The following is a 25144-nucleotide window of genomic DNA, read 5'->3' on the forward strand; positions in this document are numbered from 1 at the left end:
GACAAAAGGACCTTGAACACAGACCATTTCCTTTCCCTGTAAACGACTGAAAATGTACAACGTAACAATGCACTGTGAACAATGCTAGTTGTTGATAGAATGTATATCTTTGAGAAGCATTAAACAATACCAGAACAATGCTAGATGTTGGTATCTAGCTTACATGTGATATATATCTTAAACGCAAAATAAAAAGACACAAGTTAAGTGATAAAAAAGTAATTGTAATTTGGATACTCTACGAAAGATTGAATTTGAAACTAAAGTTACGTTGGAATCTGACTAAAAAACATGTTTGGTTTCCAAAACATAGGGTGCCAAACCTATAAACAATTTGAATTGAAGATGTTATATTTATTTTGAAGATGCTAAATAAATAACAATGTGACTGCAAAAAGATAAAAGTGTTCTATAATTTGTTTCCATAAATATATGCATCAAAGGGTATCATCACAAGTAATATTGTATGGCACAATTTCAAAGTTATTGTGTTTTTTTTTGTTGAAAAAAACAGTCGAATAAAGCAAGAAAACGCATATACTATATCCTAAACAACAAATGTTACTTTCAGAATTTGAAGAAAAAAACAAATATTGCTTTGACCGATTTTCTATTTTCATCAAATAGTGAAAACAGTGGGAAGCAACAAAATGAAGAGTGCTCAGATTTGAAGCAACAAATAGTTTTAAAATATAGTTTTGTCTCAACAGGGCTAAAAGAGCAAATAAGACAAAAGGACCTTGAACACAGACCATTTTCTTTTCCTGTAAACGGCTGAAAATGTACAACGTAACAATGCACTGTGAACAATGCTAGTTGTTGATAGAATGTATATCTTTGAGAAGCATTAAACAATACCAGAACAATGCTAGTTGTTGGTATCTAGCTTACATGTGATATATATCTTAAACGCAAAATAAAAAGACACAAGTTAAGTGATAAAAAAGTAATTGTAATTTGGATACTCTACGAGAGATTGAATTTGAAACTACAGTTACGTTGGAATCTGACTAAGCAACATGTTTGGTTTCCAAAACATAGGGTGCCAAACCTATAAACAATTTGAATTGAAGATGTTATATTTATTTTGAAGATGCTAAATATATAACAATGTGACTGCAAAAGATAAAGGTGTTCTGAATTTGTTTCCATAAATATATGCATCAAAGGGTATCATCACAAGTAATATTGTATGACACAATTTCAAAGTTATTGTATTTTTTTTTGTTATTGAAAAAAACAGTCGAATAAAGCAAGAAAAATGAATTTTGCATATACTATATCCTAAACAACAAATGTTACTTTCAGAATTCGAAGGAAAAAACAAATATTGCTTTGACCGATTTTCTATTTTCATCAAATAGTGAAAACAGTGGGAAGCAGCAAAATGAAGAGTGCTCAGATATGAAGCAACAAATAGTTTTAAAATATAATTTTGTCTCAACAGGGCTAAAAGAGCAAATAAGGCAAAAGGACCTTGAACACAAACCATTTCCTTTCTCTGTAAACGACTGAAAATGTACAACGTAACAATGCATTGTGAACAATGCTAGTTGTTGATAGAATGTATATCTTTGAGAAGCATTAAACAATACCAGAACAATAATAGTTGTTGGTATCTAGCTTACATGTGATTTATATCTTAAATGCAAAATAAAAAGACACAAGTTAAGTGATAAAAAAATAATTGTAATTTGGATACTCTACGAGAGATTGAATTTGAAACTACAGTTATGTTGGAATCTGACTAAGCAACATGTTTGGTTTCCAAAATATAGGGTGTCAAACCTATAAACAATTTGAATTGAAGATGTTATGTTTATTTTGAAGATGCTAAATATATAACAATGTGACTGCAAAAGATAAAGGTGTTCTGAATTTGTTTCCATAAATATATGCATCAAAGGGTATCATCACAAGTAATATTGTATGACACAATTTCAAAGTTATTGGACTTTTTTTGTTATTGAAAAAAACAGTCGAATAAAGCAAGAAAAATGAATTTTGCATATACTATATCCTAAACAACAAATGTTACTTTTAGAATTCGTAGGAAAAAACAAATATTGCTTTGACCGATTTTCTATTTTCATCAAATAGTGAAAACAGTGGGAAGTAGCAAAATGAAGAGTGCTCAGATTTGAAGCAACAAATAGATTTAAAATATTATTTTGTCTCAACAGGGCTAAAAGAGCAAATAAGACAAAAATACCTTGAACTCAGACCATTTCCTTTTCCTGTAAAGGACTGAAAATGTACAATGTAACAATGCACTGTGAACAATGCTAGTTGTGGATAGAATGTATATCTTTGAGAAGCATTAAACAATACTAGAACAATAATAGTTGTTGGTATCTAGCTTACATGTGATTTATATCTTAAACGCAAAATAAAAAGACATAAGTTAAGTGATAAAAAATTAATTGTAATTTGGATACTCTACGAAAGATTGAATTTGAAACTACAGTTACGTTGAAATCTGACTAAGCAACATATTTGGTTTCCAAAACATAGAGTGCCAAACCTATAAACAATTTGAATTAGAGATTGATATATTTATTTTGAAGATGCTGAATATATAACAATGTGACTGCAAAAGATAAAGGTATTCTGAATTTGTTTCTATAAATATATGCATCAAAGGTATCATCACAAGTAATATTATTTCCATAAACAACAATATTATTTGTGCGTTGATTCAAGTAGAATTCATTATCCAGTGCATATCCAACTAGCTAGACTTTTCCCATCAAACAATCCATTAAACAAATTAAGTTATCTTCCTAAAAGCAGAAAGACCTAACATCATTCCCAAGCATATTATTACCAGCTAACTATTCTAATCCATGGACTTGGTCTTATTGATAGACTCAACCTTTTCGTTGTTGCCTCCAAGCAACAGATACTTATCCTTCCTTGTAAGTTCAGTGCATTCGAATCCCAAAACTCCACCGATCACCTTCTGAACGTAATTAGCCAACTCAAAAGGAGTCTTGCCACCACCTTTTAATTTACCGTCATTATATTATATTTTTGTATCAGTAAAATTTTTAAATATTATCTTATATAATATGAAAATTTAAAGATTTTTTTTTTAAGTTTTAAAAAAAATAATGTAGACTTAATTGGAAGGTTAGACTAATTTTAGCTCTTCGTTGTACACTGGATCATTATTATTGCGCTCAATCAAAACACATCCTCGCTCGCGTTATGATGATACGTAACTCATGATGATATTATTAGGGTCCGTGAGATAATGAAACCAATCAAAAGTAGCAAAACAGAGGCACTCTGCTTTTCAACTAGATAAATGCAGCTCTTGTTTAGACACATTATCGGGTATCCCGAGTTCTCTGGAACAAGTCCGGTTTTTTAGGTTGTGTGAATGAATTTGAGAATATAGCATACTGTATGAGCCAATGATGTAGATTGGAAAACAGAGATATGTGTGTTTCTGTAGATGAAATGTACTTGACTCTATAATATTTATGTTACATAATAATCACAACTCAGGTCATTTCTTTTCTTTTCAGGACAGAGAAAACCAGAGATACTCTGTCTTCTGATTTTCTATATACAAAAACAAAGCAATTTGATTCCACATGTGTGACCAATGGAGGCCAGGGTTTCTCTTCATTTCAGATTTTAGGGTCCGTGAGATAATGAAACCAATCAAAAGTAGCAAAAACAGAGACACTCTGCTTTTATACAATGGTAACTGAGAGCATGAAAAAAATACATTTCTTTGTCTCATTCAAGCCGCATCAGCGACATGGTCTCCGGTAAGAGCAACGGCAGGAATGGCTGTGAGCATCAGGGAGAGTAGGGTGCAAGAATCTAGGAGTGCAGACTTGAACTACTCTAGAGTCTAGACTACGGTATCAACTCGAAAATCTTTCAGAATTAAAAAAAAGGATCACTTTTTCTTCCAGTGCTTTATACAAATTAAACTAGGGGTTCAAACTTATATGTTGTATACGTACACCATGACATATAATATCCATACAGGTGGACTTCCACTATGGCACGTGTCATTAACTTCGCTCTCGTTATAATGATAAACTCATGAGTCACAAAACATGCCCATTGATATTATTAGGCTCAGGTACTACTAACATGAAAGCCTAAACTTGTTTATTACCTAACCGAGATGACATTACATGATATGTAACATTGTTGGAACCTGGAAGTGAAAGTGGGGAGATAGAAGGAGAGAGATTTCGTGTTTATATTAAAAGGAACAAGATCAAAGCTTCAAAATTAGTTACTTACAAATATCCAACAAAAAGCATGAACTCTCGATTTAAAACCAACTCATATGAACATTTTTATACATATATTATGTTTGGTTTTTTTTCTTCTTCCTGGTGTTCTCTTTACCGCAAAAGGAAACTTACTTATTTTCACCATTGATGCCAAAGATGCGTACCTTGTGCATGTTGGGGAACTTGGCAACAACCAGAATCATCACAGCTAGTGTGTTGAGGAACAGCCATGGGTGCCTGTAATCTGTTGTATGCGATGCTATCAAGTACCTGATTTTTTTATTCAAACTATCAATTAAGAAACCAAAATAAACCATTTGCCAACAAAAAAGTTTATAGTAAAAAAAAAGAGACACACAGATAAAGAGCTCAATCTTAAAAGTTCAACGAGATAAATGCAGCTCTTGTTTAGACACATTATCCCCAGTTCTGTAGAACAAGCCCGTTACACATTACCGATTTTAGATTGTGTGAATTTGAGAATTTAGCACATTGACCATATGAGATACAAGGATATATGCAACGAAAGGGAAACAAGTGCTAAGAAATTGTAGATTGGAAACAGACAAGAATGTTGAGATATGAAGGAGCAAAGCAGTTGGGACTTACAGGACAACAGGAACTACGGTGAGAAATTTGCGGTTGCGGGTAAGTTGTTGACCGCTATCCATTTGTTCCCACCAAGTTAAACCATTGTAGATTCCTTGGTCATCTGCAAAAGGAGTTCCCTTCATCCAGTGAAAGCAGTGATACGTTACCTGACAACAACAACAAATATCCACAAATGCTACTCAAAAATTTCCAAAGAGTAACCCAAGATTCGACTAAGTTTGGTGTTTTGATCAAGCAATGCCAATACAAAGTCACCCCAAAAAGCCTGATCAACTCAACACTGCTGATACTATCCAAACTGATCAATTAAAAATTGCTGATACCAAACCAAAACTGATTAATTTAATGATCAGGAGGTAATTTGTATCTTATTTCGAAGCCTGATCCAAAACTCAAAACCTAATGATAACGATACTGATCAATACACAGTCACAAATCTTATTTCAAACCCTAAAGCACTAGGGAATTGCTGATAGCACAAGAAATCAATTCAAAGGTTGCTGTTTAACAAATTAACAAACTCATAACTAGATTCAAATCCAGATCTCAGGAAAAAAAGAAAAAAAGGAAACAATTAAACAAATCAATCGATTATCTAAAAATCAAAGTCACAATTGTAAGTGAAGGCCGTAAAACAATCATCGAACCATGAAAAAGGTAGGAGAAGAAAGAAGAAGACTTACAACGAAGTGAGCGAGATTAACAACAGTCCAAGCCATTCCAGGGGAACAACCAGAGATAGAGAGAACAACGAGCCAACCGAAGAAGAGAATAAGCATGTAAGTAGTCCAAACTCCTGGATACATGAACCATTCCGTATTCCTGTTCATATCCGGCGGTGGCACAGCTTTCACATACAGATTCGCCATTTCTACAAACCTAATCGATCGGATCGGATCGATTCTCGTCTTCTTTAGAGATGGGTATTGATCAAAATCTTATATTAACACCTGAATTGAAAACCCAGATTCACAAACTTCTCTCTTTCGCCCCCGAGAAGAAGGATTTGATTGTTTTGGTTTTGGTTTTAATTATGTGTGCCCGTGAAAGGCGACTCCTTTTTAGCATCTACAGTATAATTAATTAATTATTGGATTTGAGATATTTAATTTACATACGCTTACCAAAACGGTAGCGTTTTTGTTATTCTCACTTTAACAAACGTTTTAGAATTTGCATTTGATTAGTCTTTGCTTAATACAAACATTTTGAAAAAGAAACACAACAAGCTGAGGATTTTAACAGAATTGTTCTATTTGTCACCTAACATAGTCGGTATCAGAATCTTCTTCTTCTTCTTCTTGTTCGACTTGCTCAATGGTCTTCAAGTCAAGGTTGAGAGCCAAATCCTCAACTGAAACCTTAATGACGTCGCTTCTAACGCCAATATCAGTAGCATAACGACTCATACAATACATTCCAGCAGTAACTGTCGCTACACCAATTGGATTTGGAATCAGCAACTTGAAAGGAGAAGAGAGAATTGCAGCCAAAGGAGCACCAACGATCGAAGAAGCTTGACCACTTCTCCCTACCCCGAGCTTATCCATTATAAGCAAACCGGTTTTGCAGTAGAGCGCGAAATCCTCGCAGTTGTTCTTGAAAATGTCGTAGTTGCCAAATCCGTTTTGTAGAAGGTACATTGCCCTGTGGATGACTGAATCAGTTGGATCAGATTGCGCGGTTGTGCAAGTTCCTCCGCGGACTTTGGTGAGAAAAACCGGTGGGCTGACTCCATATTCGAAGCAGTAGAGTGAGCCGTTCTTGAGGAAACAGTCTAAGCAAGAAAGGACTACTCCACTGTCTGGTTGTCTGAAACCACAATCAGGAAATATCGAACAGATATCATCAGAGGAAGATGATATTGATATTGATGATGATGATGATGATGACTCCATGGGGTTGTGTTCTGGTCTGAAATGAACAACTTTGGACCCACCGACAAAGATCCCTGCAAAAAAATTTGGTATCCAACAATAAAATCAAAGCCCATTAGAATATGATGAAATGCCTACAACAGTATCTATTCATCAACATAGGTAATTAGGTGAATAAATATCAAGGAATCCATAAAGTCCACCAGATCACAGCAGAAGATGAATAACAAACAAAACACTGGGCCAGTGTGAAATTAGGTTCATGCAAAGATTGGAACTTTGAATACAATTAAAACAAAGTAAAGACCCTTTGTCTTTAAGATCTGTCTAGATAAAGTTATTAACTTTGAGATTTCACAGTTCCGAAAACATAGACAATTAAATCGAAAAGTAAGTAGCTAGAAACCAAAAGACAAGAGCTGCATTAACAAAATCGGATCTTTTCCACTACGATGGAGTTATCTAGAGAAAGAAAGGAAGAATGAATCTAAAGTTATACCATGGTGAGAATAAGCGAAGACTGCTCTGTAAGTGTAGATATGATCTCCTGGTTTTATCTCTTCTCTCTCCATCTTGTTCGTAAGCAAACCCATTTTTTCTTTCTTCTTCTCTCTCAACACAAAGCTATTCTTCTCCTTGCTTGTGGAAAATGCAGGAAACGGTGTTACAGCTAGGTTACAAGTGTGAGCTCTAACGGTGGGATCTGACGTCAGCGAGATTATAGGTAGAGTAACGTTTTCTTGGAGTGAGCATCTGTGATTTGATTGGATGAAGGAACTGGAGCTGTTGAACTAATCCGTTACGGAAGTCTTTTAACGGCGTTAGTTATCTCCAAAATCCAAATGCGAGACCAACGAGGTGACCAAAGTAATCGCTAATTATCCGGGGGCCTTTTGACCTTGATTCCAGGCGAGGGTAATGTGGTCATTTCATAACTTGGTGGTTGAGCTATGAAGTAACCAACCCGAAGCAGGTCAAGCAAAGGATTATGTAAAGGCGACGACGTCGTTCAAGCTTCCCTCGGATTCTTCTGCTTTATTTCTCTGTCAAATTCGATTTCGTTTCTGAAAGCATCCAACTTTATCTAATAAAAACATCTTTAACGTATAATTTTCTTTATTGTTTTTATCAAAAGGTTCAACCAAAAAAAACAAATCAATAACAAGGCGTTACAACACAATGACACTGATAATATTAATTACAGATGGTCCAGTTGTAAACCTTGACATCAAACTCTGGATGTTGTTCCAGTCTCTTTCTTAACTCCTTTGCTTTTTCTGTGTCCTTAGCCAATATAAGAGAGAATCCTCCACCACCTGCACCTACAAGCTTGAAACCTGAGCTATAAGGTTGTGAAAACGCGAAAAGCTTATCCACAAACTCATTGCTGCAATACGGATCGAGCTCTTGATGCAATCTCCAAGCTTCTGACATTATTTCCCCTAGCTCATCCACTTCACAGTTCATTAACGCTTCTCTCCCCGATTTTGCCAGCTCTGTCAACCGCTTGATGCTCGAAATCAAGAGATTATCTCTTTGCAGATACCTTGTTACAACTTTGTGTAGGACCTGGTGAGCAAGCCTGACCTGTTTCAATAAAGTCATGAATGAATGAGACTGTAACTGCATGTTTTTTTTAAATATATTGCTAACATAATATTATTCTTTTTCCTTTCAGTTGTTGTTGTCACTTACTTGACCGGTGAAAACAATGAGGAGACGTTGCTCCAACTCTGTGATTAGCTGTGGTGAGGCGAGTAAAGGAACGACTTGAAGACGCAGAGGAATTCCTGGAAAACTTGAAGTGAATTTGATTCCTGGGTATAACCCACCGATCTGATCTTGCCAGCCACCTCCAGTACCCATGAGTTGCTCCAGAACCAAGACGAGCCTAGCAACGTTTTCATTGCTCTCATCTCCATTGGATATTTGAAGAAGTCCTTTCACAACAGCTGCAGCTAGAATGCTCGAGGTTCCTAGACCACTGCCACGAGGTACATTGGCCCATGTCTTTATTGCTAATCCTGTGGACTTGACAAAGTTTTCTTCGAGAATGCCGGTTACCAATAGAGCAGATTTAACAAGCCTGAATGGATCATTGATTTCAAATGGTGTCTTGATGCTTATCGGATCTTCGATGTGTAGCTCGTTTCCAGCATCGTCTTGGATTGAGATTCCAGCCTGACTTGTTGTTTCGATGGTTGTGCCAATTGGAAGTGAACCTTCCAAGGTTATAGCCATGTTCAGGACACAACCTGCACGCTCTAAACTCCATGGAGGTGTATCACTCCAACCTCCTACAAAATCTACTCGAACTGGTAGTTCAACTTTTGTCCTTCTTGGTTGAAAAACTTGATCCAGTTGAGAAATATGATTCTCGGTATGGGGCTTGCCGCTTGATTCCAACAGATGCTCTGGAGAACAAACAAAAGAGTTAATCCAGGTTTATCTGTCAAAGAAAAGTATTACACAGCAAGGTTTTACCTTTAAAACCATATCTCACAGCTGAAGCAGTCTCTTCTGCAACTGCTCCCCAGACTTTATGCTCCAAGTCTATAGCTTTTGCCTCATCCCCACATGCTCGAAGAAGATCAACTTCTACCTGGTAAGCCCGACTCTTTGGAAGAATTTTGGAGTTTTGCTCCTGAAATTTGGGACATTGATCCAGAAAATTCTTGCATATCTCCAATCCTAATGACTCTTTCTGTAAAATCTCATGGCACAGCTGAGAAAAATTTCGCCCAAGCATACCATAGTTCATACATGCCTTAGCGATTCCAGCCGCAAGATCAGCTTGATGATTGCTGGAACCATTGCACATCTCAGGAAAGTTTATTGATCCGTGCAACTCTTCTAAGCTTACACGTTGTGAGCTTCTCCACAAGGTAATCTTCTCCTTGTTTCTACTATCATCTAAACCCATCAACCACGACGCCAACATCAGCATTTCACTATAACTGAGAATCGGGAACAATTTTGCATTCCACAAACATCTGTCTTGTCCAGCATACGAGTTCCAGAGATCGTTTTCCTCAATGCCAAGATCAAACAGTACTTTCTCCAAAGGTTTACCACAAAAGGTTCCATCTTTATATATTGAGTTCTTTGGATTATCATGGAGACCACAATACACTATTACTCTCTCCTTATGTCCTACCAGCGGGACCTCCCAAAGACAATGCCTATCCGGAAGCATGAACCTGAAACTTTCTGGAGTTCCAAGATCTTCGCTTGGGATGTGAATACCAACAACTATGGACTGTGAGCCAATCTGTACGGCACCAGAAACTGTTGAATCATAGATGAGTGAATCTTCACCAATGGAGACACCGGGTGCAATTTCACTAGACAGTATAACAGAAGACGCTGCAATATCTGAAACCGTAGTTGCAGGGATGGAACATAAGTGTCTTCGACCTACAATTCCTGAAGCATCTCCGCTTAAGTGATCCAATACCTCACTTGATGTTCCAAAATGCAAAAACTGCAAATCATCTGACACAACATGATACAAAGGAATTAGAAAAGTAACCAAATGCAATCAAAAATTTTCTCAGTTTAGATAGTCTTGTGATCAGTACAAACATACAAGTGCAGTAGCTGTATATCTTTTGCCTCCCCAGACTGTTAATAAGAAGTTCACCCAAAGGCCTGGTTCGCAGCCAATCATGTCTTGAAGGAACCCATGCAGCCACCAAATCTTCATACAAACTCATCTGCCAGAAACCATTACCAAATATCTGTAAGAAGCCAGTACATTTCCAAGGACAAGGTGTTTTTACACACAAGCTGCATAAATATGAGAAAGTTACCTCCTTTTTACTGCCTATAAGCTCTGAGATCATGGGTTGGGATGAGCATCCAAGAGCGACCAGGTCCAACCATGCTCTCCCCCTTGCAGATATTATCCCAGTGTCAAGAAGCGTCCGTCCATCATGTAAGATTGCATCTTTCTTGACAAGCTCCTCTACTGTAGGCTTCTGTAGAAGATCATTTACTAAACTGACAATACAGCCTTCAGCACGGGACTCAGATTTGGATGTGACAATGACACCATGATTGGAAGCAATATCAAGAGTGATAGGCACAGTAACAATGGAAGCTGCGTCTTCAGGGAGAGTCATTTTAAATGCATCAAAACAAGGGAGAACATCTCCAGTCATAATGAATAAACCACCTGCACATGTTCAAAAGGTTAAGATCAGCCTCCAGACAACCCTTAAAAATAGGAAATAAATATCACACGACAAAACACACTTTTCTCTGTTTTATGTAGCTTAAACACCAAGCTGCACAATGGACAACGAGAACATTTGAATATGTCACTTTAAAGTATGGAAATTGACCTTCATCTCTGAAAGCCTGTCTTGCACAAGAAGCTATTGCCAGTATATGATCAAAAAGGAGAGGAACAGGACCATCAGGGTCATCAGCTGCAAGATAAGGAAGTGGGAGGAAAACTTTCCCCATAGGATTTGCCCATGGAACCCTTTTGGAGTCACCTCCAGCATGAAGCATCAGTACATGCTTTTCAGAGAGGAATTCCGTAGGACAAGTACCATTTGCAGCTTCCACCTGATGAACATCAACATAACCGACAAATCAAACAAACAGATCTAGTGGGTTTTGTCACTTGATTATCTAAGATATAGTGAGTTTATTGCACAATGCCAAACCTTCTACAACTAGTGATCACTGAGATATCTAAACATGGGAGCAGAATTTACCTGGGGACCAGGATTGAAACCTAATTTCTCATAATGGAGAGAGAGAGCATGAATGGCGTTAAGAGTGGCAGCACCAGACCCGATCCGCTTGCCATCTGGATCAGGAACAGCCAAAGTAACAGTGGAGCTAGCTATTCGTCCCATCCGTTTCGCTCGTCGGAGCTGCCACTCGTACAGCTCAGCCTGTTCAGGACTAGCCGCCGTGAGAACGATCGCATCCCAAGTCGGGACCCTGGTGGGATGGCGCACCGAAAGCCTTAAATGGTACCATGACTTGCGCAAAAGCGTGGCTAAGTCAGCTTTTTTCCTCTGCTTAGCTTTCGAAGACATTATGGTTTCTCGTAGCCGGAGAAATGGGAGAAGAAAAAATGAAATCTGGAGGTTTAGTGGACAGAGGAAGAAGACGAAGTTTTTTATAACAGACCAGACGGATCGAGTCAAAGTCAAAGACCAAAATGCAATCAATACGTTGCCGTGTTGGATCTGAATCACAAAGGCAAATGAATATTCTCTCTCAAAACTTTTACTTCCAAAAAGATCAAAACTTTTCATAGTCGAAATTTATGTAATATTCCGATTGCCAAAAAAAAAGAATGCGCGAAAGCAGAGGATCTTCAGCAGCATTGCCAATGAGGTAAAACAGACTGAAAGAAGATAGCATATGTAAAAAAAAAAGAAGGTTTTTAAATAAGCACAGAGGTTGAATAATGATCATCATTATCATTCTTCACGCCAAGTGAACTCGCACTTCAAGCATCTATAAAATCTTGATTCTGGCTCATCAGCTGAACGAATCTGCATTGATTTGAAGTATGCCTTGTCGTGGCCGCACCTCGGGCATGGAGCTGATCAACAAAAGCAATCCGCAATGAGAAACATACGGAAACAAAGATGCTCTAGTCTAGCTAGCAATAGTAAGTGTAATTCTTAAACCAACGCCCTGAACCCTTCTGGAAGTCAAGTCACAACCGACGCTGTTACATTCTTAAACCCTAAATCTTATTACCATGTTTTAATTAACTAGTGTAGCAGAGCATGAACTAAACTAATCCCAGTCCTAGAATCAGAATAAGAAGACAAGAGACTCGGAATACCTTCGGTTTCGGCTTCTGTCGGTATATCTTCTTTAGACACAACAGGTTCAATGGCCTTCTTAACCAGAAGTTGCTTCTTCTTTATCTCCACCTGTCACAACATTCCAAAGACAAGAACAGAGATATCTAAAAAAGGGTTTTTTTTTTTTTTTTGGGGAAAAAAGGTTAGAAGAAGAGAAAGAGAAAAATAAAAGACATGTCTTTCGATGTAGGCGACGTATGGACAAGTGGAACAGAAGAATCTGGAATTGCCACCACCCTCGTAACGCAGCAAGTTCCCACATGTCGGACAAAACTCCATCTTCCTCACCTATCAATTCCCTGTAAAAAAAAATCTCCTAAAAATCAATTCACAAAACTACAACACTGATAGATTCATAGATTAAGATATAAAGGGTGTTTTCGGAATACATTGCTCTACTGAATTAATTACCTCCGGTAAGAAAGAAAACCCACCGTCGCCGTCTCGCCGAGCCGCAGCTTTTGCTCTCAGGACTGTCGCCGTTACACACAGAATAAGGGGACGAAGGTTTCTCTTATTTCGATTTAAACCCCCAATCTTACTAATTGTTCAACATTCTGTACCCTACTTTTTGCTTCCACAGTTCTATTCGATCTTATTGGGCTTGGGCTTATTGAATAAGGTTATTTCGTTTTTTCGGCTAAAAAGGCCCAATTCATGCGAGAAATGTTATATTAATGATCATATTACAGATCAATTATTATAATAAATAAAATATGTCTATATTTTTTTTGAATAAAAAGTCTGTATTTTTCACTTTTTCGTTTATTTCCTTTATATTTAAATTTTGGTTGTATGGTATGCGGAGCTTCGTTGTGTATGCTCATTGATACATTTGTATTATTGATTTCAAATTAATGAAAAATGAAAGTGTTAAAAAAAAAAAAAATTCTGTATTTAAAACTACGCAACAACACTGATGTCATATTTTTCTTTGCAAGCATTGTCTACTTTCTCAGAAGAAATTCGTTCTGCAGTGCTATCGAGAGGATAATACTGTTCGTAGGTATCAAATAAGAGAGTCGGATCATCCAAACTGTCGTGAAGAAACTGTCAGCTGAAAGAGTCGTAATGACCAGAACTTTGTCTTTTTCTATTTTTTAACTAAATATATTTAAATTTTAATTATAAACTTTTATATGTTGTTGATATAAATTAAATAAATATTTATTTTTAAATTTTTGTTTATGATTTTTTATTTATATTTATTAACATATATTCTTACATCACTTTTAAAAATAATATCATTTATATAAATGTTTTATGCTGAAAAAACTAAAACACCTAAAATTACCTAAAACTCTATTATGATTTTATTAACGATCAATGGTGAGTTTGAGGTTATAAAAGACGTGTATTACAATAATTTAAAATTTTACAAAGAATTGACAAATTATACTTAGAGTTGCATATCTTTTTTTTTTTGCTCAAAAAGAGTTGTATATCCCTTGTACATAAAATGTCCAATCAATCAATAATCGATTATAAATTGCTGTTCATATCCTTTAAAGTAGGTCAAACTATGGTTTATTAAATGATACATTTTGTATTTCTACTACGTAATCGGCAAATTTATATCCGAAAAAATATCAATAATACATTGTGAAAATGTATAAATTAGTAAAATTCGAATCCATAAATAAATTTATTTTCGTTTGACTAGAATATGTGGCTAAGATAATAATTTGTAAATAAGAGTCAAATTCATGGCACATTTACAAAATAAATAATTACATTAGAGGTGGTTCAAAGTGGTAAATGATGTGTATTTTTGGTTGTAATGATTAGACCACAACTTAATACATGGCGGTAGTGCAAATGTACATGGACAAGCCACGATAATCAATCAATATCTAACACTAATATATTTCTAATTGAAGTTTTTTTCTTCGCGAGAAAAAAATTAGATAACCTAATCAAAAATAGGTTTGATAGTGACAACTAAAAATTTGAACTAACATATCATGGATAAAATTGACGTATGAATGAATTTTTTATTTAATTATTGTTAAAATTTTACAAATGTAATTAAGAAGAAATACACAAATCTTAGAAGCTCATGAGGTGGTTAATACAAAAATCTTTATATTGTGCATCATAAAACTCATTTTTCTTTTTCGTTTACATATATCATCTTGTTTATTAAACAAAAAAAAATTGACAAAATATTTTTAGATCAAAGTTGGTAAGGCCACAAGACACCTCTATCTTCTTCCGCAAGTTACCTTATGCACACTAGAATAGTTGATGTCTGAGATATCCCTCAATTATCTGTTTGAAATAAATAACTAGAATAGTCGATGTTTGACATATATATACAAATCTTTATCTTGATTGTTCTCTTTTATAACGTGTCTCATCTCGTCTGGCTTAAAAAAGCCTAATTCATGCTATAAAAGTTATAGCAAACCTAAATTATGGCATTCTGATTAGTGAAAGCGTCACAAGTTAAAAACACGCAAGTCTTTTAATAACTGATCGAAAATAGAAAAAATTGTATTTAATTTATAGAAATTAGAAACAAGTTGTACCGTCGTTTATAGAAATCTTTTTTATACCATTTCCGTATGTGCAATTTATTAATTCGTTAGAAATGTTGTCTTGATTGAAAACACAAATATGTAACAATCAATTGATTTATCATTCTCATATATACTACAACCAATAAATTTAATTTCTAATTTCCAGCAACAATATGAAAAGAAAGAAAAAAAAACAATAAATTCATACATGAGGTCGGAGTAGACAACAACCAACAACAATTCATGGAGCATATAAAAGCTTTTTTAGGTGGTCTCCAGACAAACTGTAGGCTTCATGTTGAATCAATAAATTGATTTAGCAAAATAATTACGTTTTAAATTGTGTCGGTCCATGCTCACAGCTTTATTATTATTCTATGACTCTATATATATATATATATATATATATATATATATATTCATTTAGAAATCATATAAAAGCGAATTAAAATAATGCACAGAGCATTGTTGCTGTCTTCGTTATAACACTTCAGGACATTTAAAAATTAATCTCGGTTTGGGTCATGTTGACGACTAAAAACCAAAACCAAAATTTCGAAGGGGTTGGTTTTGATTTAGTTACGGTTTCGTATGGTTATGATTTGTTGTTCTTATAACATGTTGAAAATCTCTAACCAGACTTACCGAATCGAATTTCGGTTCTGATTATTATAAATTCCGTTCGGTTTATTCGTATTCAACCATAAAAACAAAAATAACTCATAAACCAGTTTCTCCCCCTTACTCTCTCTGTTTCACTCACTCCCACTTTACTCGAAAGAGACTTTATAGTTTTTTTTTGTTTGTTGTTGTGTGGTTCATTTCATCAACGCAATAATGAACGAAGAGATGAGCGGAGAGTCGCCGGAGAATAACAAACACGTCAAGAGACCGACGCTGCCGGAAAAGATCGATTACGTGTTCAAGTTGGTGGTCATTGGAGATTCTGCCGTCGGGAAAACGCAGCTCCTCTCACGTTTTACACAGAACGAGTTCTGTTATGATTCAAAATCAACCATTGGTGTCGAGTTTCAGACAAGAACCATCACTCTTCAGGGCAAACTCGTTAAAGCTCAGATCTGGGACACCGCCGGTCAAGAAAGGTATTAGTTAATATCTTTACTCTATTACGTACACTCATTGATCATTCTTTATAGTATATTTTATTAAAGCTGAATCTCACTTTTGGATTCAACTTAATGTAGAGTTTCGTTTTCTTGGATCACGACAATTTTAGATATGGCTGATTTGATTTTCTATCTTAACTATACATAATTGTTTAATACTATATGTTTTTTTTCTTTTTTAATAATAAGAATGGCATATGGATTTGAATAACCAATGGTGTGTGTTCTTGATTTGGTTAATATAATGTCATATTTCTTTTCTATAGTCTTGTTTTTGTCTATTTTTGCGAATACAATAACTCACCGAAAACTTTGCTGCATAAGTCAAAATATTATATTCCCGGGTAACCCATACAAAACTTTCATTTAATATATAGTCTATCAAAAAATATTTAACACTGACACCATTATTTATAGCTTAGTCTCAGAGTTTGATACAAATTAAATGTTATAATAAACCTAAAGTTGAACTTCGTTTTGTTATATAGGATCACGAATACATATATTTATAGTTTATGAATTTGAATAATCGTTTGTTTTCTTGATTTGGTCTGCAATGCAAGATTTTGTTTAGGTAATAATTTATTCAACTGAAAAATATATTAGTTTTTTTTTTTTAATTATTTATGGCGTTTTCCGGCGATCAGATACAGAGCAGTGACGAGTGCGTATTACAGAGGCGCGTTAGGTGCGATGGTGGTTTACGATATTACCAAACGCGTCTCATTCGACCACGTGGCACGTTGGGTTGAGGAATTACGTGCTCACGCCGACGATTCCGCCGTCATCATGCTCGTCGGAAACAAAGCTGATCTCGCCGATGATAAACGTGCCGTTCCAACGGAGGACGCCGTCGAACTCGCCGAGACGCAACGGCTTTTTTTCTCGGAAGTCTCGGCACTAAGCGGCGGAAACGTAGACGACGCTTTTTTCCGTTTACTCGAGGAGATTTTCAGCCGCGTTGTTGTCTCTAGAAAAGGACTAGAATCTGACGGTGCAGCCACCGTGAAGCTTGACGGTTCGAGGATTGATGTGACCTCTGGTTCGGATCTTGAGGTTAGCAAGATGAACATGGAACAAGCTTCGTCGTGCTCGTGTTGAGTTTTGATTGATGGGCCATAAAATGAAGAACATCATAGAGCCAATTATTGGGCTTTATTTTAAGCCCATATATGATTATTTGGCCTTTTTCATATTCCAGGTGGTTGGTGCTTATCACACTGTCAAAAGCTCTCTACTCATGTGTCTCATTCGTAATCTCTATGTCGTCTTTGACATTCTCATGTATACAACAAATTCAGATTCTTTTGTACTGTCAAATCCTAAGGAGATCTATTCAATCAAAAATATAGAACCATTTACGTTCAGCCTTATGGTTATGGTTGGCGACGAAAAGACGTACGTAGCAGAAAAAAATGAATAAATGATTTACTTGACGAAATTATGTTAATGACCGTTTCAGTGATCAATGAAACAAAACCGTGTTCCGATGTAATGTTCTTTTTACCTGTTCTAGGCTAGCTAGTGGTAAATATGGGATCACAATCACAATGTGTTATGATTTTTTCTAAGATGATTAGTGCTAGTGCAATTATCAGAATTACGTTAAGTTCACAATATAAGCAGATATTTTCATAATAATTTTCGTGACATCAATTGTGAGTGTCACGTTAGAATCTGGAATATAATCCATATCCAACGGAAGATATGATTCTATTTATTTTATTTTTGCATGCAACCGAATAATTTGAAGTGCTCCAATCAGAAACTCGCTTTTTCTCTCATGACCTAAAAAATGGGTTTTTATTATAAAATCAAATATATAACACATAGCACATCAATATTTACATTGTATCTAATTAATCACATATGATTAATCGGCCACTAAGTGTTTTGTGACCACTTAGTTTTCTATGCTGATACCTCTGCATTAGTTGCGTGTAAAGTTACTGATTTTATAATGTCTATTAGCAAAAGAAAGATTCTTGCAACAACAATGTAAATTAATTACTTCTTCGGATTTTTATATATTTCAAAAAAAAACGATACATATCATCAAAGTTAAGACTAATCATCTATTCATCTTAGCTGTTTTTAGTCATACATAAATGATCATAACAGTAACTAAGACCAGTTTTGAACAGAAGAGGTTTGGATTCTAGGTTAGATTATTGTTTCTATTGAAATTTGGTGGTCGTGTTATTAATTTATTTTCTTAAATATAAACACTTGGACGATCTTTTTTATAAAAATTTATCTGGTAACTCGAGGCCATTAAAAAATCAGAGTTAGCCTTGATAGTAGTAGTAGCTATGTCTTATTTACGACGAAAATTACATGTTAAATTTTCTTCTATTTAATCTAAAATTATATTGTTGGGTGGAAAAAACATATCTAAAGTTGGAAACTATACACCAAAGTAGATAAGTGAAAGGAAAAGGTCGTTGACTAGCAAAAGGAAAAGTCAAATGGGGGAGCAATTTGCAGAAGAAAAAGTCGCACATTGCTAGTTGCTAGGAGACTCATCAGAAAATGGCATCTTTGAAAATAATAGTAATTCCGTATACATAGTATTTTATATTGTTTTGTTAATTAAGCACTACGTTTAGATATGAAATTACTTTACTAAGATGCATATATACTCACTTTTATTACATATTACGATATAAAAATCATCATATATAAACCATACTATTATACATGGAAATTGTTTACGTATGCGCTTGCTTAAAAAGGTATAAGAAATAGAATACTCATCAATAGAAAACTAACAATAATAATAAAAAGGGGACCATAAGACGATAGTAATGTTCTTAGACTATTTAATGAGAATTGAAACAGATAGGACAGATGTAATTATAATCTTCAATACTTCGTGTTTATTTAAATCAAAGTTCTATAAAGGTACCAAACATGTCATGACATATACATATAGATGACCACAACGAATATTGGGCTGTTAGCATATGCCCATGAGCACCAACAAATAACTTTGAAATAAAAATATTTAAAAATGTCAAGTATTCTCTGTTTTGCAATTGGCTAAGATCTTCATATTGTGTACGTCTATTTAAAGCCTCACAAAGACCCAAACTTATATCACAACCTTTAAACGGAAAAAAAAAGTCACACACAAAAACAAAAGAACATTTTATCCTATCCATAATGTTTTCTCTGAATATGAGAACCGAAATTGAAAATTTGTGGGTATTTGCTCTTGCATCAAAATTCAATCTTTTCATGCAAGAACATTTCGCTTCCGTCCTTGTCGCCGTAGCTATCACCTGGTTTACCTTAACCATCGTATTTTGGTCTATTCCGGGTGGACCAGCTTGGGGAAAATACTTCTTCACTCGCCGGTTTATCTCTCGCGGTTATAATAAAAAATCCAAGAATCTCATTCCCGGTCCTAGAGGATATCCACTTGTGGGAAGCATGAGCCTAAGGTCAAGCCACGTGGCTCATCAGCGCATAGCGTCAGTTGCTGAGTTAAGTAACGCCAAGCGGCTCATGGCGTTTAGTCTCGGTGATACTAAGGTGGTGGTGACGTGTCATCCTGATGTGGCAAAGGAAATACTTAACAGTTCGGTTTTTGCAGACCGGCCAGTTGACGAAACCGCTTACGGTTTGATGTTTAACCGAGCCATGGGATTTGCTCCCAATGGTACTTACTGGCGTACACTGCGTCGGTTAGGCTCGAACCATCTTTTCAACCCAAAGCAAATCAAACGCTCGGAGGAGCAGAGACGAGTGATCGTGACTCAGATGGTGAATGCGTTTGCACGTAACGCTAAGTCCGCGTTTGTAGTGCGGGATTTGCTCAAAACAGCGTCGCTATGTAACATGATGGGGTCTGTTTTTGGAAGAGAGTATGAGTTGGAGTCTAATAATAACGTCGAATCAGAATGCTTAAAGGGTTTGGTGGAAGAAGGATACGATCTTCTCGGTACGCTAAATTGGACCGACCATCTTCCTTGGTTAGCTGGTTTAGATTTCCAACAAATCCGGTTTAGGTGCTCCAAGCTCGTACCGAAAGTAAGCCTGTTATTGAGCCGAATCATTCATGAACACCGTGCTGCCACGGGCAACTTCCTTGACGTGTTACATTCTCTTCAAGGTTCCGAAAAATTATCAGAATCCGACATGGTTGCTGTTCTTTGGGTGAGTATATATCCAATCCATACAACTACTTATTTAATGTATTTTAAGTGTTTTTTTAGAAGCTCAAAATTTGAAGGATTGTGTTATGAAATTTCTCTATAACATTTTTTTGTTCGTCCGTTAGGAAATGATATTTAGGGGAACGGACACTGTGGCAGTTCTGATCGAGTGGGTGCTAGCGAGGATTGTGATGCATCCTAAAGTTCAATCAACGGTCCATGAAGAGCTTGACCGAGTCGTTGGCAGATCCAGAACCGTTGACGAGTCCGACCTTCCATCTCTAACGTATCTAACGGCGGTGATCAAAGAAGTGTTGAGGCTGCACCCACCGGGGCCACTTCTTTCGTGGGCACGCCTCTCTATAACAGACACCACCGTAGACGGATATCACGTGCCGGCTGGGACCACCGCTATGGTTAACATGTGGGCTATAGCACGTGACCCCCACGTGTGGGAGAATCCTTTAGAGTTTAAGCCTGAGAGGTTCGTGGCTAAAGAGGGTGAAGCTGAATTCTCTGTTTTCGGGTCGGATCTGAGGCTGGCACCGTTCGGGTCGGGCAAGAGGGTTTGCCCTGGAAAGAATCTGGGACTTGCGACAGTGTCGTTTTGGGTTGCAACGCTCTTGCATGAGTTTGAGTGGCTTCCTAGCGTCGAGGCTAACCCTCCAGACCTCTCGGAGGTTTTGAGGCTCTCGTGCGAGATGGCTTGTCCTCTTACCGTTAACGTAAACCCGAGGCGTAAGATGATGTAAGCTTGGGTTTGGTCAGTGCATGGATGTTTCATTATTGGCAATTAAAATGATGTATATTTAAATAAACCTTCAAGGGAAAAAAAAATATGTATCCTATAGAGCGAAGTATATTCGCCTAGCTTTTATTGATCAAAAGATCAAAATATGAATGTATCTGTCTTATGTAAAATAAATATATTGTATGTATGTTACATGAATATATTATCAATTAAAAAAAAAAACATGGTAAACTATAAACATGCGCGTGATGTGCTTGATTGATATGCTATATGATGATCATGATCTCAGCGGTAAATTAGTGATGGTTTCGGCTCGAATGTTTCATTCGTGATATGTCTGGAACAATTATTTATTTATTTTTGTTCAAATGTTTGTCATACAAGTTATATAAATTATGTCACTATATTTAATAGACATTTAAAAATATTTAATTGTAAACAGGTATAAGAAAGTCCAAAATTTTTGGAAATATGTAAATTACTTAACTCTAGTTATCTTTAAAATCAATTAACTATTATCCTAGGAATCATTCCACTTAAATTACTCTATATATCGCGTGTTGAAACGATTAACGGAATAACATTCTCCAAAACTAATTTATACTGTATATTACTCCAAATTGTTTGGACATCCTTAATTTGCTGCGAAATTTCTTATGAAGAAGTCGGTCAAAGAGACATAACGATTTTATATCATATAATGAAGTATTAGATTAAAGCTTTTGCATTATATTAATCTGTATCGTCGTGGAGTGTTCGACTCGGTTAGTGTTTCTGACTGGTTTCTGACTGTTTATTAACATGATGTCACTAACTTGTGTGATGGACTTATGAAACGTTAAAACATTTTATTTTTTATTTACTTGTTGACCAATGTATCAGTGTTCTTACATCTATTCGATAAATTGGAAATGCAATGCTTTTGAAAATTTCAGTGTATTGAAAGTTGATTGTGTGATTCAGAATCCCTTGATTTTTTTTTAAAGGATTAAACTCTCCATGTTGGTGCTGTGTGAAAATATGAAAGGCCTAGTTGGGTCGGTTATGATATTAGAGTATCAATATGGGTTAAGCCCATTTATTATATTGTCAATGGCCTATTTACATGAGAACCAATCAGTAAGCAGAAGAGACGACAGCATCCCCACCTTCCTCTGACATATCGTCTAATATATGCTCACGATTCTAACTCAATGGTGGCAACTAAACACGCGTATAAAAGCTAAATACGAGATTCAAACGAGCAAAGACGACACATAATGATAACAAACTTGCAAATATGGCATAAAAGACAATGATCATTAGCTAGATAACAGTGAAACTTTCAAACATAAAGGCTAAGGGTGATACAATTTGAAATATAGTACTCCAAATTCAAATGTGGTACAATGGACAATGAAACAAATAACAGTGAAAGATGTTACACCTTAATAACATGAAACAAATTAACATGCAAAACTATTTGCAATAGTCTCCTTTGTACTCTCTGTTACTTTATATCATGTTTGAGGGGGGAATTTCACTGTGTAGAATTTATACATGGCTGAATTATATCGATTTTTATATGTCTTTAAAAGTTACTAATATTTAAATCGCAATAAAAGCGAGAAGTCTAAATTTTAATTTTGAAGACCCAAGAAAGGATAAATCTCGCGGTCTTGATCAGTTGCTCTTCACATAACCACGAAGGAGGCAGTAACCAAAAAAAAAAAAAAACATTTACATCAAACATCTGTTGGTCAAACTGGTTCAGTCAAATTTATAAGAAGTATCGAAAAGTCAAATCAAAATACAATTTCCCGTGATGTGAAATATACATGGTGTCATGGTGAGTCTATATGCTATAATTTGCTATAGTATGCTATTGATAATATTCATGTACTGTTTATCCATATTATCTTATTTCATTCTCTATATATTCACACTAAAAAAAAACCGAAAAATGTAATGTGATATTAGAAGTAAAAATGATTTCTTTATTTACTAAAATTGTATATTGTAAACCTTCAACGGCCAGTATTCTTTTGGCCAAGGACCGATTTTAATCGAAAAAGTATATGCAAAAACTGTAAAATCATTCCAACAACAAAAAATGCAGAGTCGATGAATTTTTTTAAAAACTATTCAATAAATTAATAATCTTGAAAATTGCAAGTATATTAAAAATATTAAAATGGATGCCATTATAGACTTAGAGTAGTTATTAATGGCGAAGAGCTACGAGACAAACATGCCTAAGAACTTGACAGTCCTTTATATTTATTACGTTCCTAATTACAATGCTACGTTGGTGTAGTTGCCAGACCTGTATTCCTATATAAATTAATTATCCATATATTACTTAAATAACCATAAATTTACTAAACAGTGTTTTTTTTTGTTTTTTTTTGACATCGTCTACTAAATATTGTCAATGTTGGCATGTCAATGACGCAAACGAGACGAGAGTAACGCAAGAAGAAAGTCCAATCCAGAGCAAGCAGAGCAGAGCGCATCGTCTTCTCCGTTTGTCATTGTACCAATATTTTATATGCTTCATTGTCATATATATAATTAAATTACTCATACGTTTCATGCTTTGATCGATGAATGTGAGTATATATAAAAGATGACAATTAATGTTTATTACATTAATCAAACTGGAGAATACAATAATCTTTTTAAATGAAAAAAATTCCCCACGCCATAAAGAAACAACGACATGGCTTCACGTTGTAAACAACTCCACGGAAACTTCCAACTAGCTTAATCCTATTTATTTATACTTATTATATTCGACTATAAACCATACTTATTTTCAGTTTTTCTTCGCATAAAGTAACGGTCATAAATATAAATCCTTTGTCTGAACGAGAAATTAATATCATAATGTATTAAAATTACCATGTTGTTTGATGTTTTCTAAAGGGATCAACTAATCAACAAATCTGTAGACATGAAAATAAAAAATCGAAATTAATGTATATATACCGTAGCTTCATATATGCTGTATATGGAAATAGAACCATCAAATTTTGATAATTTTGAGAGAAAATTAAAGAAGTAGTAATAATTAATGAAGTTGGTAGAGTACCTAAAAAGCGATGCAAAATTAAATTGAAAATATTTTGTTTCCTAACTGGTCATCCTCAATTTACCCAACCACTCTTCTGACTAACTTCTCTTGCCTTCTTTATTTCGCAATTCAATAATACACTCTCTCGTCTAAATATAATTATATACAATATATATTGAGAGAAAAACAAATTGAGCCAAAAAAAAACGTTACAGGTGAAGATGGATAGTCTTATACTCTTATTAGACCACAACATAATTAATTAAGTTGATTTCAATCACATTTCTATTGAGCTCGTGATCTCATCATCGAAGCCAGTACTTTTTAAGTAGTCAGTTGGTACGCCGGTTGAACAAGCAAAATTTATTTTATATTGTATTGGCTAATGTAGATGTAGCTAGTAATCGTTGTACTGAATCAAAAGTCAAATTATTTATTGCCAAGTATAAACATACAGTACGTGGATTAGTTACAAACCACAATACTGATTACTGAATCAAAGTCAAATTATTTTCTTGCCAAGTTAAGCCGTGTGACGTGTCACCTCATTCAAAAATATATGCATTAACTACATTGATATTTAAAAAAAAAAATTTCCTTTTTTTTTGTTTTTGATTTTTTTTTTTTTAAATAGCTAGGGTTTAGGAATGACGAGCTGTTTCTGTTGTGTCTTATTAAAAGCCCATCATCTTCTTCTCCGCCACTCATCATTCCCTCATCATAACACCATCATCACCATTCACCCACCCCTCTCTCTCTCTCTCTCCCCTCTCTCTTTCACCTCCCTCCTTTTCAACAACAAAATGTGAATCTGCTAATATCATCATGAGAATTAAGCTCTTTCGGTTGAGGGGAATGTTGTCTGGATCGAGGATATTATATATACAGACACACGTATATGATATATATACATGTATGTTGATGATACAAGT

The 25144-nt window shown here is 35.3% G+C and overlaps 6 protein-coding genes and 1 long non-coding RNA gene across 8 annotated transcripts; 3 read left to right on the forward strand and 4 right to left on the reverse strand.

Moving 5' to 3' along the window:
- Positions 1-4210: 4210 nt before the first annotated feature.
- On the reverse strand, positions 4211-5962 carry LOC104754267 (uncharacterized). Of its 2 annotated transcripts, XM_010476410.2 has the most exons (3): positions 5561-5962; positions 4875-5023; positions 4211-4535 (listed from the first exon to the last, which is right to left on the reverse strand). In XM_010476410.2, exons 1-3 carry the CDS (start codon positions 5744-5746, stop codon positions 4394-4396), a joined length of 477 nt encoding a protein of 158 aa, XP_010474712.1. In that variant the 5' UTR covers positions 5747-5962; the 3' UTR covers positions 4211-4393. The 2 variants fall into 2 exon arrangements, with proteins under 2 accessions (XP_010474712.1, XP_087351201.1); XM_087495075.1 differs by lacking the exon at positions 4211-4535 and having other exon boundaries at positions 4871-5023; positions 5561-5954.
- Positions 5963-5986: 24 nt separating this feature from the next.
- On the reverse strand, positions 5987-7416 carry LOC104759283 (protein LEAD-SENSITIVE 1). Its single transcript, XM_010482228.3, has 2 exons — positions 7254-7416; positions 5987-6828 (listed from the first exon to the last, which is right to left on the reverse strand). Exons 1-2 carry the CDS (start codon positions 7345-7347, stop codon positions 6137-6139), a joined length of 786 nt encoding a protein of 261 aa, XP_010480530.2. The 5' UTR covers positions 7348-7416; the 3' UTR covers positions 5987-6136.
- On the forward strand, positions 6959-12195 carry LOC147923208 (uncharacterized). Its single transcript, XR_015586714.1, has 5 exons — positions 6959-7281; positions 7410-8326; positions 8433-9359; positions 9480-10691; positions 10769-12195. It is a non-coding gene; the product is annotated as an uncharacterized LOC147923208 (long non-coding RNA).
- On the reverse strand, positions 7853-12033 carry LOC104754265 (bifunctional fucokinase/GDP-fucose pyrophosphorylase). The gene is made up of 7 exons (XM_010476408.3): positions 11482-12033; positions 11101-11329; positions 10567-10931; positions 10344-10470; positions 9239-10249; positions 8450-9168; positions 7853-8341 (listed from the first exon to the last, which is right to left on the reverse strand). Exons 1-7 carry the CDS (start codon positions 12031-12033, stop codon positions 7949-7951), a joined length of 3396 nt encoding a protein of 1131 aa, XP_010474710.3. The 3' UTR covers positions 7853-7948.
- On the reverse strand, positions 11989-13153 carry LOC104754266 (DNA-directed RNA polymerase III subunit RPC10). The gene is made up of 4 exons (XM_010476409.3): positions 13009-13153; positions 12772-12896; positions 12576-12666; positions 11989-12326 (listed from the first exon to the last, which is right to left on the reverse strand). Exons 2-4 carry the CDS (start codon positions 12874-12876, stop codon positions 12202-12204), a joined length of 321 nt encoding a protein of 106 aa, XP_010474711.1. The 5' UTR covers positions 12877-12896; positions 13009-13153; the 3' UTR covers positions 11989-12201.
- Positions 13154-15818: 2665 nt separating this feature from the next.
- On the forward strand, positions 15819-17613 carry LOC104754264 (ras-related protein RABA3-like). The gene is made up of 2 exons (XM_010476407.2): positions 15819-16222; positions 16894-17613. The coding sequence occupies exons 1-2, from the start codon at positions 15957-15959 to the stop codon at positions 17345-17347; spliced, it is 720 nt and encodes a 239-aa protein (XP_010474709.1). The 5' UTR covers positions 15819-15956; the 3' UTR covers positions 17348-17613.
- A 1685-nt stretch (positions 17614-19298) lies between these two features.
- LOC104754263 (cytochrome P450 78A6-like) lies at positions 19299-21355 on the forward strand. The gene is made up of 2 exons (XM_019238749.2): positions 19299-20407; positions 20532-21355. Exons 1-2 carry the CDS (start codon positions 19412-19414, stop codon positions 21156-21158), a joined length of 1623 nt encoding a protein of 540 aa, XP_019094294.1. The 5' UTR covers positions 19299-19411; the 3' UTR covers positions 21159-21355.
- The last annotated feature ends 3789 nt before the right edge of the window (positions 21356-25144 follow it).

The sequence above is a fragment of the Camelina sativa genome, chromosome 17, assembly GCF_030686135.1.
Source record: "Camelina sativa cultivar CO46 ecotype springtype chromosome 17, ASM3068613v1".
NCBI lineage: Eukaryota > Viridiplantae > Streptophyta > Magnoliopsida > Brassicales > Brassicaceae > Camelina > Camelina sativa.